Consider the following 16,884-nt stretch of genomic DNA (forward strand, 5'->3'; position numbering starts at 1 on the left):
CCATTTCTAAACGAGAGCTTTTTTCTTTCTGTCTGTTTCAGTGTTGCTGTATGTTAGAGTCAAATAGAAATGTTCTTTGATGCTTTTGGGAGACTTGTGATTGAAAATATATTTACTTTAAAAAAAAAAAAGTCACCTGTGGGCATAAAAAGTAAGAGGAATCTCTCTGTCTTATAGATAAAGGTAATATTTACTCGCGCGTATTATGTTGGGGGTGAATTGCTTGAAAAATCCGCATGATGGCAGTAGAGTGAAATGATCTCTCTCTTACATGGCATCTTGGTTTGTACTGCAATTTACAATTGAAAGAAACAATTAACAATTAATTGACTCATATTCAGAAAAGAGAGAAAAGCCATATCTTTGCATTATTAATGTACATTTTGGGTGTAGAGGATGTACAAAACGAAGTGTAATTGATTAGATTGTTGCATTACAGTTGGTGTAAACAGTAGGTGGCGATATGGAGGTTCTCTGCTTACATTAACCACAGAAGAAGATCGCTGCTCGGTTAGCTTGTGAGGTAGCAGTGACAAGTTGCAGGTTTAGATAGACGTGAGCATCAACAATGCTTCTACGGACGGTCAAGCCGTGGCTGCTTCGTTGCAGGAGTCTACCGTTGGCTGGCACAAGGTCTTACTACGCCGATAAAGTAGCTCGACTCGGGTCTCAGCAGGACAAACAGTCTCCTGAATATCAGGTGGGTTATCCTGCTGCTAAAGTCAGCTAGCCGAATTGTAACGTTGTTGTGACCCAACTTGCTGCTAGCTAATGTCAGCTGTCAAACTAACTTACACAACTGACAGACAGATGTAACACCACGCCAAGGTCAGCTACTTTTGATGACCATTACGCCTCTATGTACTGTATTAAACAATTATTGACCTTGTTTATTTAGTTCCTAAACCCTAATTCTAGCTAGTTTACTTGCTGTAAACGGTCAACATTTCGAGCTGGCGTCGCTCAGCAAAGGTTTTAGCATCATCGCACATCAAGTTGGCCCGACAGCTGGATTTTCTACTATTCACCATTCTCCCCGCCTTTCATCAGCATAACCTGATGCTTCATAGTTTTAGGTTGAAGTTATAATTGATTAATTTTAATCACAAGATGCATCGGTATAATTGTTTGTACATATTGTCCACATTCAACAATACATTCATTCTCACTGATGCAACGCCATAAACGTCTCACTGGATGGCAGCAGAGACACATTTGTCTTTATATTTCCAGCTTGGAAAAACATAAGTAATGTCTGTGAATGTACTCTTGTTGTGTTTTCAGGAGAATTATGAGCGAATGCAAGTTCTTGTCGATGAACTGAAAAGCCGGACAGAGAAGGTTAGATTTGGTAGGTGTGACGGATTACACACTACTACACACATTACAACTACACTAAACATAACTACACAACTACACTAAACATGAACTCATCACTTTGTGTTTTCATGCCAACAAATATTATTTTCCAACTTCAGGCCATCTGGGTGATGAAGGTTGTTTGGGTGTTCACAAAACGCCTTTTCGCTTCCTCTATGTTTCAGTAAAACTGCTCAGGGTCCTTCTGTAGATATCAAGGGTTTAAGGGCCTGCTCTCACATGTCAAGGTTTTTTTTTATTATTTTTTTTATACTTACTTTGATTAATAACGGGCAAAAAACCCCCCTCAAAGCTCTTACATAGTGCGTGAAGATTGCCTTTCACGTTTATTTACAGTAGATATTTCAGTGCTGATATGCCTTGAATAGATTACAGTGTATAACTACAGTGACTTTCATGACCGTTGACACAACAGACTCTAAAATGGTAAATGGTAAATGGCCTCATTTATATAGCGCTTTTATCCGAAGCGCTTTACAACAATGACTGACATTCACCCATTCACACACACACATTCACACACTGACGGCGGAGTCAACCACGCAGGGCGACAGCCAGCTCGTCAGGAGCAAATAGTCAAATAGTCTTGCGGTGGCTAAACCCCCCCAAAGTAGTGTGTTCAATGTGTAGGATATAGTTTTGTAGTTTGGGTTTAGGAGGTGCACTTTGACATGTTAAATCAACACGGGAGTCGGGACTGTCCAAAGTGTGCCAAATTGTTGAAAATTCTGGTCATTTCTGTTAATCCAGGTGGGGGAGAAAAAGCCAGAAGACTTCATACCTCTCGTGGGAAACTCTTGCCTAGAGAACGTATAGACAGACTGTTAGATCCGGGGTACAGTATCATCTTCTATCGTTGATTCAAAACATTGAACATCTCAAAAGGTTGAATTGATAGCATATATTTCTTGTTTGTTTGTTTTTTTAAATTTGGTTTTCTTGCAGGACCCCTTTCTTGGAATTCTCTCAGTTTGCAGCCTATGAATTGTATGGAAAAGAGGAAGTCCCAGCAGGCGGTATACTTACTGGGATTGGACGAGTTTCAGGGTAAGCACCATGAACGAGCAGATATTTTCGCTAAAAAACGAACTACAGAATAATGTTGGATTTTAAGACGCTCTCTATGCCTCTTTAAATTCAGATTAAACATTCTTAACCAGATGCAAAATATTAAAAGCTTAACGTCTATGATTATTTTATGTAATGTTAAATTCATCGCTGTGACTTGTAATTAGCTTTTTGGTTCATTTTCAATTAGATTTCTCTTGAGTACTCAAGGTGGCCCACAATTTTAATTGAATATTTTTGTTTCTCATAGGGTTGAGTGTGTTATTGTTGCAAATGATGCTACTGTCAAAGGGGGAACATACTTCCCAGTTACAGTGAAGAAACACCTTCGTGCACAAGAAATAGCCCAGCAGAACCACATGCCATGCATTTACCTGGGTGAGTTTTCAACCCTTTGTTAATAGCCAAAGTCCATCCCATTCTTGTGAACGCAATACCTCAGGAACGCCATGAGGTTATTTCCTCAAATTTGGCACAAAAGTGCACTTGCACTCAAGGTTAACTCAAGAAATTACAAATGACTGAAAAGATAAAATGATGATGAGTGATGACATTTTGGACAGATATGGATGAGAAGTGCAACATGAGTGTTTGGTGGCGGTTTCTGTATTTGAAAGATGCACTTACTTACAAAAGGGGGAAAAGACAGGGTTCTTCTTCCCTATGGGAAAATTATTTATTGTTGGTGTAATGTGGGAACATCCCAGAATACCTTGTTGAGACATTCAGGCTACAGTTTATCCTATTAGGAAGACTGGGTGCCAGAACCCATATGTTAATAATAATCACTGAGTTTACATTTTTCATGTTCTTTACTTTAGTGGACTCGGGAGGGGCCAATCTTCCCAGACAGGCTGATGTCTTTCCAGACAGAGATCACTTTGGACGTATTTTCTACAACCAGGCCAGGCTGTCTTCAGAGGGAATAGCACAGGTATGTTGGTAACACTGTCTTTCACATGGTGATCATAAAATACACACCAGCTAAGACTTGGAAGCATGGTTGACTGTTGTTGGCTTGAATGCTACACTTGGTGAATTTGAAATTTTAGAAGTAGACAGGGGTCGTCTGAAAATTGATATCATAAATAGTGGTGAAAGGTAAATTGAGATGAACTGCATCGCTGTAGGTTATAAGTGAAAAACCAGCCCTTCATTTGATAGCAGGTCTTTCATGTCTTGCTAATCTTGGATGTCCGTTGTTAATAGACTTTTACTTGACTCTTTCAGATTGCTGTCGTGATGGGCTCCTGCACTGCTGGAGGAGCTTATGTACCTGCTATGGCAGATGAGAGCATCATTGTGCGAAAGCAAGGAACCATTTTCCTGGGAGGACCTCCGCTGGTGGGACATACTTTTGTTGTTGGATTATAGAAGACTAGAATGAAAGTTAAAGCATTAGATCGGCTCCCAATCCGGTTAGGGAATTCATGCTTCATATACTGTATACAGGTTTTACCAACTTCACGAATTAAGCACAACAAAAAACTCACTATTGGCATGTTGTAATAATTTCATTTACGCTATACAGTCTAGGCAGCAGACTGCTTACAATACACTGATATTGCGTTTGTGTTTGTTGCTTTTTAATTATAGGTCAAAGCTGCTACCGGGGAAGAAGTTTCTGCTGAGGACCTTGGTGGTGCAGATCTTCACTGCAAGTATGAAATAACAGTATTTTTCATTAAATTGCATGTTGGTGTTTTTGATCTCATGTTTCCTCCTAAAAAAAAGCTGTTCATCAACTACAAACATCATGCTGCTAGGATGTGACTCATCCGTAAAAATAAACCAACATTCTTGGCAAAACATAACGAATGTGGTGCAAATATTTTCCAGCAAATTGTAATCTGGGTTTTGACCGAGAGTAGGTTGTTCTCTCCTTCAAATTGTGTAACGTCCTAAAGTGTAGTTGGGATTTGTTTTTTGTTACTTTAGAAGGAGTGTAATTTAATGCACATATAGATGAAAGGCTGAAAACCAACACTTATGAAAATAGTAATTATGGACCATTTAATTCTGCCGAGGGTTCCTCTTTTTGTTCTTAATCTTCTTTTTCTTTTTCGGAATTCTTCCTCAATTGTTCCTTGACAACCTTGTTCATTAGTTGGAATATTTATTCAGAGTTCTTACTCAGAATTTTTCTCCTGGAATTCTTCCTTAAAATCCTTCTTGGGTATCCTTGTTACTAAATTCTTCTTTGGAATAATTCGTAATTCTTCCTTGGGATAGTTCTTCAGAGTTTTTCTGTTCGATTGTATTGAATTTGGAATTTTACTTGAATTTGTTCCACGCAATCCTTCTTCTGAATTCTTCCTTTGGAATTCTTTTTCATTTTTTTGGAATGCAACTTCAAATACTTAATAATTAGGTCAATATATGCATATGTGTCATCACTGATGACTGATGTACTCCTGGATCTTGGTTGATTCATCCTGCAGAGGGACTCTGACGCTCACTAGTCCAATCTCAGAGTGCTGGACTTGGGGTGAAACCCTCCATGCATGGTGAGGAGCGTTCTTGTCTTGATGTCAATGACCTCTATCTCTATGCATACACAACATTTTGTGAGTGCCTTTAAACGAGAACTTCAAGTTGAAAATCTCTGAACTTTTCATAAAATCGCTGGTGACATCACTGTAGAAAATGGAGGCGAAGCATGTCTGTCAGACAGACACTTTCATAACAAAGACCAATAGCCCATTAGTTGGAGCAGATCAGCCGTGCGGACACTGAATGTTGCTGGTGCTTTTTTTTTAATCACTCAAACGTTTGTGTTTGTCTGTGAAGGATCACCCGGTTGGTGCTCACAGTGGGGAAAAAAACCCCCAATGCCAAACTAATGGATAGTAGTCCAAATAGATAATAAAAGCAAAAGGACTATGCTAATCTATCATACAACAATGGTAAGAATGGTCATATGTTGTCATAGAAACAAGCGCTCAGAGTTCTTTTGATGAAACGCTGGTATGAAACGCTCCTCAGCACCCTGCAGACATTTTTGTAGCAGAAAAGGCCACTATGTGGACAAAGGCCCTGAGATGTAGTGTAGTACGTTTCAGAATTGTATCTCAAAACTGAATTTAAATTAACAAATCATGTTTACTTTGTTGTATATTGACAATGAACCCAAGAGACAGGCTTTATTTTTGGATTTGATTGATAAGCATCACTTGTTTTTCGTTTCTTCCTTTTCAAAAAAGTAGTTTAAATTTTACACTCATGTCAACCATGCATTCAATAAATTAATAAATAGCAAAAAATGTTGTACTTCATGCAGAAAAAATGTTGTCTGCATGAAGTACACAAATTATTTTACTATCTTTAACTGAATTTCTGAATTTTGAAATGTGCTTTCACATGCAACCCTGTTGGTTGCCAGGGCTTTTGAAGCCATCTATGGGTTCTCACTCTGCAGATATCTCAACAAAATCATGACTTTCCTTTTGGTGTTGAAGTTTGTGAATTCAAGCCCCGGGTAAATTTGAATAAACATGCTCATACTCTGGATTTGAGATGCATAACTTCAAGCTTTAATGATGATTTGCATCTTCCTCCTGAAAATGCCCGGCTCAGATTCTCTTCAGGTGAAAATGTTGTTGACATGGGAATACCCGACTGGGATCGAAATGTTAATTTTTTAAATAAATAGTGGTTGGGAGTCAGTGTGCCGGTATTACTCTTTTCACTTTGTTTACCACTGTACATGGATCTCAGTATTTTTATAATGCAATAAAAAAGCCTTTGGAATCAAATTCATTTTTTAAATTTACATTGACGAAACACATCACACATTCTTATCAGTGACTTATGTGCTGTAATAATGTCACAGATTCATTTGTTGTTATTATTTATTACTTATTTTCCAGAAAATCGGGTGTGACGGACCACTATGCTTTAGATGATAACCATGCACTCCATTTAGCAAGAAAGGCAGTGAGAAACCTCAACTACAGGAAAAATATTGAGGTCAGTCCAATGATGCAACTTGCTTATATTCAAGCAAGTTACGTGCTTTCTGTTGACGAGAAGTTGTGTTTTGTTTTTTCAGGTCACCACAGAAGCTACAGAAGCGCCTCTCTTCCCTGCAGATGAACTCTATGGCATAGTTGGAGGGAACTTGAAACGCAACTTTGATGTCAGAGAGGTATTTGTCCAGTTTCCTGTACATTGTCTGAATTTGTAAACTATTTAATAAGCTTATAATGGTAAATTAAAAACATTAATTCCTTAACTTCACTCGGACAGCTTTAGATATTACTTTGCCATGATCCCCTTTGTTCAGTGGGAGCACTTTCATTGATTAAGTTGATTTGTGATAGATGCGCTGTAAACAATATTTTGCTGTCGGGTCTCTCAGTCGATAAGGGACAGCTAACGTCAATCACTTTGATTTTGCTCTCTGGCAGGGCTTGCTGGATGTCCTTATTTGGTTTAAAGCCCGAGCCTTTTGATGCTTGATGTAGACCCAGGAGCAAGAATTACTGCCAACTCTGGAGGTGTCAAACCGTTTGTAGTGTTGAATAGTATCGGCAGCCCATTTAGGATACAAGATCAAGTGGCCGCTCCCTTTTTACAAGTGTTTTTCAACGCGGCAGCCTTAAATCCTTTAAGTTAAATCATTCCGTTTTTACTTGAATGATTCCATCTGCTGAATTTATATATTTTTCTTGTTATTAACAATTGCTATGAAAAGATCCAAACCAACAATGAATTGATCCCACTAACATGTCTTGATATATCTTCTTCCTCTGTGCCACAGAGCTCCTTTGGTGTCCAAAAGCTATTAAAAACACATGAATAAGCCATACTGTTGCACTGGATGACGTGTTCCTACATCACCATAGGCCACAGACACAGGACTTGACAGGCATTGTGATTTATTTTGACTTGAGTGAGCGCACACTTAATAGGGCAGATTAATGCCATTCTGAGATAATAGGCATCAACAAATGCTTCTGCTCACAAAGCAGATTAACAAAACATGTCTGCAGACAAATCGGCAGGCAGCTGAGCCTCCTCAGTGTGGAACGAATTTGGCCAACTGCTGGGCCCTATACAACAAAGCGGGATGTGGGGTTAGCAAGGTAGCTTCAGGTCTAACCCTGGGTTTTCAGGCCTCTTATCGGGGTAGATCGCCATGGTAATTTATGCTGCACACCTAACCTGTTGCAGAGCATGTCATGTTTGAATTAAGAGATCAACTCGGAAAGAAGGGTTGGCCTTCCGACCAATCAAAGCTTGGTACGCGGATTGATAGATATTATTACACGAATACGAAGAAGTTAAAATGATAATCCAGGCGAAAAGCAACACAGTTCAAACTGCTCAATGCAGGACAGCTTGCATTGTACATTATAAGCTTGTTATACAAGTACTGTCTATTTTCTGTGGCCCGTCCTGTGTTTGCCCAACTCTTTTTCTTTGATTGCAGGTCATTGCCAGAGTCGTAGATGGCAGTAAATTTGATGAGTTCAAGGCTTTCTATGGAGACACACTTGTTACAGGTATGGGAAGTGATTTGTTTCCCCATTTCTACAACCAGATCTATTTTTGTTTTTTACTCATTAAAAGTATGAACCATAACATTTGATGTACCTGTTCAGGATTTTCAAGAATATTCGGTTACCCTGTCGGGATCATTGGCAACAATGGAGTCTTGTTTTCCGAGTCTGCGAAAAAGGTAAATATCCTTTTGTACCCAAAGATGACTGAAGCGGTAAAAGCGAGTGTTCTCTATAGAGCAAATATTGATTCCTTAATGCTGCTCACAGTATCTCCACAGTGTTGGTATAAATCCCCAAATTTGCCTCTGGCTTCACGCACCATTCACACTCGAGGCTTGGCTTCGATCCTTTAATATTGCGAACAAACGGTGAACACCTGTAAAGTGTAAAAAGCTAAGCCTTGTGATCGAGTTGAACGTTCAAAAGAGTAAATATTGTACAGGCAATGAGTTTCTGTAAATGTTTTCTCCACAGAGACTCGCTGCCCACAACACTGACTGCCAGTGTTTCTCTCTTGAAGGAGCTTTAGCTGTCGTAGAACTGACCAGTCACAGTGCCGTTTCTCAATAACAATATGCTCTCAATTTGCACTTTTCTGGGCCCCCTCAGGAGTAATCCAACAGATGGCATTGAAATAACAGCATTTAGAAACCACGGACAAGGGACAATCATCATTTTCATTCAATATAATTCACTTAATTAGCAAGGCAGTCTGCCGTGCAGAGCTGAACTTTACACAGGCTTAGGAAAGATGAGGAGGTGAATCCGCGATTATAGACTAATGCTTTTTTGACATTTTGAATTGGATTACAAGCTTGACCTTAAGAAAAAAAAAAATCATTCTTTGATTCCTTTTTTTTTTTTTGTGAGGTCTCAATATGACAGTGTGAGCATTGGTTATCTCATCAGTGTAATTGCTGAGGAAAGGGACTGACGGTGCTTACGAGACACACAGATGTGGAACAGACATGCTCGGAGCATATCCAAGAAAAATCAATACAGCACCTGCATTTCGAGATGCATTTCTGAGACTGTCATCACTTAAGACACGCCTGGGCTTCTGTTATGCTAACTGTTAAATTGTTAAAAGCGTTTCCCCAAGGTGTTCGTGAAAAGGAGCGGTAACGGAGAAAAGATGAGATTTCTGTTGTTGCGGGCACAATCGGGAGCAAACTGATGGATTATTTTTTCACCGAGTGACAGTTTCTAATAAGCGCCGGTCTTTCACGCCGTCTCCTACTTCTGTTTACACTTTGCAACGCGAGACAGGATGCTCCACTAGAAGAAAGCCAGCAGAGGTAACTGCCAAAAATAAAGCAAACACAGCCGGGTAATTCTGCAACACAGAGGAGATGGAAATCGGGTGTCTTTTGTGCTTGATTTCCTGTGCAATAGCTCCTGGCAGCTTTATATTGTCCGGTGAATTTTTCTGGCAAGCCTGAAGGCCATTCAGCTCCTTTTGTATTCATAGTAAAATCTAAAAATCTAGCAAAGTACAAAGTCTGTGTGTGAAGCCAGCTGACCCCCCACCCACTTCAGAATAATCACTTAATGAACAGTTTGATGAACATAAAGCAGTTACTTCAGATGTGATCCACACAGAATGGGGATATAGGCATAGCAACAGAAGCAGTACTGGTTGTTACTCAGGAAGTTCAGCAAGTACACTTCATGTTCATCTCTGTGACATTAGAAACGGCTCTTTCTCTTGGTGCAGTTTATACTGCTGTTAATATCTTAAGGTTTGAGAAAAACAAACGATACCAGGTTGTTGATAGTATACGTCTATGTTTTCTCCTGTGGGCAGAATATACTGGATATGCTGAATATTTGAATTATTTTTCAGGGAACGCATTTCATTGAATTGTGCTGCCAACGAAACATTCCACTCATTTTTCTCCAAAACATAACAGGTCAGTGGGAAATTCTTAATATCGGAGATTTTTGGAATATTGACAACTGGGATTTTGTTTAGCTGTGGTGTTTTTATTTTCTCTTTCTATTAGTGAAAAGGGTATTGATGTAAGCATCTGTATGTCATCATGTATGACATGCTCTTTTTTGCCTGTTGCCCAGTGATAATTAATAAAAAAAAAATGTAGATGCGGTCCCTTGAGATGAAAACGCACAAAGTCAACCCACTTTATATTTTTCCATCTCTCCTCTGCATCTTTATCTTAGGCTTCATGGTGGGTAGAGAGTATGAAGCCGGGGGAATTGCCAAGGATGGAGCAAAGATGGTAACTGCGGTTGCCTGTGCCAATGTACCCAAGATTACTGTTATCATCGGCGGCTCCTACGGTGCAGGAAACTATGGCATGTGCGGCAGAGCCTACAGGTATGAAGCAGTTAATGGAAAAATAGAAAAGACAGCACCGGTAGCATCACAGGATGTGCCCTTTTGTTATCGCAGAAAAGGAGGCTTTCAGATTTGAACCTGCTTAAAAATGCATTTTTTATAATAAAATCATCCATTTTAATTAGAATTTCTGACACTGACTGCTAGACCTTGCCTCATAACATCAGAGTATTTCTAGCGTATTGTATCTTCTTTGTTCTTAGTGAGCCGTCTGTGATTTAGCTGACTATTCTCCTCAGCAAGTGACAAACGAAATGATAATAACTTGTTTTTTTCTCACAGCCCTCGATTCCTGTATATGTGGCCAAATTCGCGAATCTCTGTAATGGGTGGTGAGCAGGCAGCCACCGTCCTAGCCACCATCACCAAGGATCAGAGGGCACGTGAAGGAAAGGAGGTAACAATTCACATTATCATCCCTCCCCTGTGCTTCACTGGAAAGGCTTGAATTGGCTTTTGTGGCTTTTCTGCCAAAAAAAAACACTTTATGTAGACACTTTTCTTTTAGTAATGGTTTGACGTGGCACTTGTACGAGGATAAAATTATATCAGTGTTAAGTGTTACAGTGATGGCTTACCCGGAATAGAACAGTTGTCAAATGGCTGTAATTAAATTGTGTCAGGTGTGCTTTTATGGGTGTATTAAGAGTGCATTAATGGCTTCCGAATGTGTCCTCACATCAATGCTGGATGGCAGGCATTTCAATCAGTGGTGTTTAAGATGGTTTAACATTGTATGGCGTTAAATAGACTGAAAAAGAAACATCACACATTTATTTTATAGATTTTTTTAGGAGTCTCCTTGTATTCACAGTTGATCCATAATAAACAAGCAGTAGGAGCTTTGAGGAGGTTGGCCATCCTTCAAAATAACCAAAATTCATCCCTTTTGTTGACCTGCCATCTGGATCTCCATCCCCCAGTTACAGCGCGAGTGCAGAAGCAGAGTTGAGTTGAATTTGTCAGTCTCGTCTGCCTCTTCCCTTTATCTGACTGAGGCGACGCTGCCTGTGTGAGCAGCGTCGTGTAACCTCTTGATTTTTAATTTGGCATCCATGTTAACAGATTACCTGTGTGAGCAGCGCGGCTCAGCTGCTGCTATGCTGCATCTCTTTTAGAGATTGGAGGCCATCTTTTCTCCCATGTGTCATTAGTGATTCACAGCATAAATGGACAGTGGCGCGAGGCTCCGAAACATCAGCATCCTCCACCTGTCGCAGCTGTGCTGCAACACGGCTGCCTGAGCTGCAGTCGGCACCCCGAGACATTGCTTTGTGATTCCACCGGACGCACCGTGGTGTCTCAGACCGTCTACCACCGTATTGATAAATCCACCGGACTGTCCGTAGTGCTGAAGTAGCAGACGGCTTTATAATCGTTTATAATCTCTGAGATCCAACCCCATGTTATGGAAATTAACAAGTTGCGTACTGAGAACATGTTTTTGTAGATATAGCCAACAGTACCATGAAAAAAAATCTTTCTCGGATTTAAAAAAAATGTAAATTATATGATCTTGTGCTCTCATGCCATAATTTGCCACACCACCTGGCCGGGAGTAGATCCTGAAGCAGTTACTAATTCAAAAATCTATTTTGAATTGTGAATCATTTTGAATCGAAAATCGTTTCTGAATTGAATCATGACCTCAAGAACCGGAATCGAATTGAATCTTGAGGCACCCAACGATTCCCACCCGTAATATATACATTATGTGTAAAGTGTAATACAACAACTACTGAGCCAATTTGGCTGCATAATGAGCACTTTTAATTCAAGACTTGAAAGTGTATTTCCTTGATTATATAATTTTTGCTTTTTAAAATATTCGGCTATCAGCTGCTTAATTTTTAGAACAGTGAAATGGATCCTTTTATATCGTTTTGACGGGGGCTGGAATGAGTCCTTGCAACCCGCTCAATATTTGCTGGTCAAGTTGACTTTTGAGTCTTTGGAGGCGGAGATGGAATAGACAGTGTGATTTGTATGAATACAACGACATGAAATTGTAACTCGCACCCACACAAAAATAGTCCCAGTAGAGCGCCGTGTAGACGACTAATGAAAAATATGGCAGGAAGTTACCGTCGGCCTCCGCCCACGCCTCCCTCATGTGAGATTGGGAGATGTGGACGAGGGAGTAATTCATAACTTAGACCTCAAACTCGCACAAAGGTTTTGGCAACTGCCATGAAACACCCTGACCCTTGATCTCACTCTTGTAGCTACCACGATCCACAAGGCTATTATATACGATTGTCTTTATACGATTTACAGTTGACGCCCCAAAGCTCATTTGATTGCATACATTTATGTGTACAACTTTATTTTACATTTTGTGACCTATGTTTGCCACGGAACAAGAAATACCTGAATGACACACGACTCGAACTTAAATCGGTTTATTTTTTTGATATTTCACAGTGTCTATAACCAACATAAAGTGTGCCAGTTTGTTCTGTCCTTCTGGCTGAAACCAACGCAGTCTGATCAGCAATGAATAAAAACGGATGAAAAGAAAAAGGATTATAGATGACTGTTAACTTTCTCTCCTGAAGTTATCTTTGCCAGACCTACAGAACCAATTATTTTGTTTTAATAATTCATTCACAGTTTACAGCAGAGCAAGAGGCTGCCATGAAGAAACCAATAGTGCAGCGGTTTGAAGAGGAAGGCAGTCCATACTACTCTAGTGCTAGGTGAGCTTTGGTGTGTGTGTGTGTGTGTGTGTGTGTGTGTGTGTGTCTAAATGTGTGAAGTCATAGCATTTAAATTACAAAGGGAATTGCTTTTTGTGCTATGACGAAATTCTGCAGAGGGGGCTACCAACAGTCCGTCAGCATGTGTTTGTAATTTTACTTAAAAATAATTTCAATTCATCATGTTACCCTGCTTTTCCATGTCACGAGAGAGACTGTTCATGCATGAGGAGTGATGCTGTGATGTGTTTAAATTGCATTTCTTCTCCATTAGATGCCCAGTAGTTCGGCTAATGTGAGCCATCTTTGCTTTTCATTTAATCCTGTAGGCTATTTTCACGGCGTATGTGAGCAGCGTACATATCAGATGGTGGCGGTCTTGCAAACAAAATATGCATCATATTGAGGAAATGTATGTGTGTCTATGTAGCAGTTCTGAGAGGCAGTTCAAGTATTAAAGATTAGGCAGATTTTAATATGTTTATTTCAATAAGAAAGAGACTCACTGAGATTCAGCGTTTCAAAACACAGCAAAACAAAGCACAGACTTACAGTGAAGTAAATCAAGATTAGCAAAACACACAGGATCAAATCAAATGGACAAAATGCTAAACTCGGGCATACAAACTTCTTGCCTTTCAGTTGCCAAATTGAATATAGCCGAGGTAACTTGTACTGAAGTAAAGTAACCTTTTCACCCTTGATGAGTTTGCATGTGTGTTAAGCTTTGTCTAATAAGAAACATCTCTGAATAGAGAACAGAATTTACAAAAAAGATAGGAGATACCTTAAGGTCACAGTTTAAAAGTGACCCAATGCATCACCTGGTGATTGAGACAGAAGACTATGGAATTAACTTTATTCCTACAAAGTAGGGGAGATGCATCCAGGCACATTTTGCAGCATGCAAGCTAGCATGCTTGTCTGACCCACAACCCTCTGCACAGTGGAAAATGCATCACAACAGCCTCCACAAGAGCGTAGCCAGAAAACCGCCTTTATAAGAGCAGCTGCAGTATGTGCTAAAAGTAAAAATGCCACTCCACATATTACATTTTCTGAGTCATTGGCAAACAACCCATTTCTGTCGTTCAGTCATGAGGACATGCGTGAGTAAAAAACTATAGGATTTGTGATATTTTTTTTCACAGGAGGTTGGGTTATCGTATACTCACTATTATGAATTTTCAGTACCTTTGACGATATATTTTTTTTCATTAAAGGCTGCGAAATATACTTGAGTGAAAGTGTGTAGCGATTAGTATATGCTAATTGTCACAATTATCATAACTGATGAGAGAGAAAAACATTTCTTACGCCTTGCAAAAAGCATCAGATAAGTGATCTAATACTGTTTTTACTTACTTTTTTTAACAGACTCTGGGATGATGGGATAATCGATCCCGCTGATACTCGTCTGGTTTTGGGACTGAGCCTCAGCGCCGCACTGAATGCACCAACAAAGAAGACACGCTTCGGAGTGTTCAGGATGTAATGCTCACACTTGTACAGGTGTAGACCTCAGACCTAGGTGGTAAAGAGTTGTACTGATGTACTGTATTTAAACTAGTCTTTGTAGTTATACTTGTGAGGTGTCACCAGATTTAAAGCAACAAACAAAAAAATGGCGAAAAATCACACAACCTCAGATCACTTGGGACGTGATTGGATGTTGTGCTGTTGTGGGATATTTCCACTAAAGCTGTGCCTTAACTGTTACTATTCCAGTGTAAATGCAAACTGTCCTTTTGTCCTGTTTCCTTCTCCTCTTTCCCCTCTAACTCCGATTGGACTTTTTATCAACTACTGTAAATGATGAGTTATAAAAATATGAGAACATACATCAACAACAACATCGTCTTTTTAAAAAAAAATGTTTTTATCCAGGACCATTTCTGCTGCTTGGTACCTGATTGAGGAATAACTGAAAAAAAAATCCATCTGCATAAGGGGGCGCTATTTAGCTATAAATATCTGATTGGTCACAGTCTAGAGGGATGGGAGAAGCACACCCTCGATGCCTTTTTAAAGAACACTGGTGTTGTATTGACAGACTGAGGAAAATGATAAAGTTTGGTGCAATTGTCTCTGTGTGAAAACTTGTAACTGAAAATATCGTGTCCAGAGGCGCTCGTGGGTTTATTATATTTTCTGAGCCAGCCTTATGTTTGCTTTAGAAAAGTGTATCATATGCGTCCATAGGATGTAGTCTATAGATCGCCGCCTAGAGTCCGCTGTGTCCCGAAGCTGAGCCACAGAGGAAGACTGCTTAACTTTAACAGCTGGCCACCCCGTCCTTCCCTCGCTTTCTCTCTTTAACTGAACAGCACACAGTTGGTGTGGTCACATATTGGTATACACCAGCTGAGTTTACTTTGGCAACAAGTGCCACATTTCCCCCCCATGGGACGTTTACTGGCCACGGATTAGACGCAGCATTTGGATTTGGAAGTGTCTTCCTGGGAAGCCGGCTGGTTAAAATGCCCATCTTGAAGCCCTCCGTGCTCCTCTTTGCATCGCTACGGCTGATACACTAAAAGCTGTGGAGAGGCTCACCTCGGGGAGAGCAGAAATAACTTGGCCCACGATGCGTGGGTGACATACATCCTCCTACCACCAATTTTTCAAACTGGTTTGCTGTTTACGCTTCATCCTCTTCCACCTAATGTCACTGTGGGATCATTACTAAACAGCATGAACCAGTTTGAAAAGTTTAGATGTTATCGAAGTTAGAAGGACTTGCCAGAATGTTGAGCTCTAATGATGAAAACTCATGTAGTGAAAAATAGTCCTGTAGTATGTAAAAGAAACCAAACATGGAAATGCAGTATGTTTATATTTATATTATATACATGTTTATATTTATGATTTATGACCTCACCTTTCCCTCTGAGCGTACCTGCTGTTAATGGTGGTAATAGTCACTCACTGGGTGGCTTCCAGGTCTCCTTTAACAGAAGGACGAGGTCATTTTCTCTTTGTCAGAATATCTGGCAAGCTTTCCTTTTGATGTTGAGTATTTTTGCCTTTAAAGATACGCGACACTTCACAAACTGGAGGATGACGGCCTTTTCCAGCCTAGTCTGGATTTAAAGGCAATCAGGACAGGTTGCCAGTCGTGCAGTCAGATGCTCTCATTAACAGCAATATGCAGCCGGTGTGTCCAGAATGTCTTAGGACCAACTACATAAATTCCACATTCAAAAGGGTTAAACATGGCACCAACCTTCAGAGGAACACAATATATTTCCCCTCTATTTCCGCAGCAGTGCTTCATGATTATAGGAATGAGTAATGTCTTCAGAGGACATGGTGCTGGTCGCAGTTGAGGTGATTATTGCAGCGTGTAATGGCGAGGCCAGGGTTGCTATGCGTGGGTCGTGGTATCCAGGGCATCTGGCAATCTTTCCACCTTTAGAAGAAACACTTCAGAGTAAACTTTGACTGCAGCTCACTGCATGCCAGTGATCAATGTGTTTTCATAGTGACAACGAGGAATGCTTTATTAGGTGTCCTTGCTGCATGTTTGTCTTACTTTGTCAGGCACTAGGGTGTTTGATTGTGACACGCAAGGTCTGTATGAGACACACTATCTGTTAACACATCCGTGTCATAGTTAGACTCTCAGAGAAAAGCTCCTGGATTGTGATGACGTGGTATAAAGAGCACAAAAAACACCACAGAGAGAGAGAGGAGGAGGATGGGTAACAAACACAGGACTTTCAACCAGGTGACCGGTGTTTGAGACCACTGTTGAATTATTTTAGAAGTGATTTCTTTAGTACCTAGGTTACTCGTTTGTTTTACCTACTTTGTAGTTGGGGTTTGTTGCCTAAAACAAAACGCCAACCACGTCTTTACTACTCTGTTC

At 40.1% G+C, this 16,884-nt stretch overlaps 1 protein-coding gene across 1 annotated transcript; it reads left to right on the top strand.

Moving 5' to 3' along the window:
* The first annotated feature begins 498 nt into the window (after window positions 1-498).
* On the top strand, window positions 499-14,978 carry mccc2 (methylcrotonyl-CoA carboxylase subunit 2). The gene is made up of 17 exons (XM_084024576.1): window positions 499-700; window positions 1,285-1,351; window positions 2,131-2,215; window positions 2,326-2,427; window positions 2,699-2,826; window positions 3,270-3,382; window positions 3,679-3,792; window positions 4,045-4,109; window positions 6,318-6,417; window positions 6,500-6,595; window positions 7,883-7,955; window positions 8,055-8,131; window positions 9,802-9,868; window positions 10,137-10,293; window positions 10,597-10,711; window positions 12,928-13,013; window positions 14,391-14,978. Exons 1-17 carry the CDS (start codon window positions 569-571, stop codon window positions 14,506-14,508), a joined length of 1,695 nt encoding a protein of 564 aa, XP_083880702.1. The 5' UTR covers window positions 499-568; the 3' UTR covers window positions 14,509-14,978.
* The last annotated feature ends 1,906 nt before the right edge of the window (window positions 14,979-16,884 follow it).

Source organism: Eutrigla gurnardus (assembly GCF_963514095.1).
Source record: "Eutrigla gurnardus genome assembly, chromosome: 13".
Lineage (NCBI taxonomy): Eukaryota > Metazoa > Chordata > Actinopteri > Perciformes > Triglidae > Eutrigla > Eutrigla gurnardus.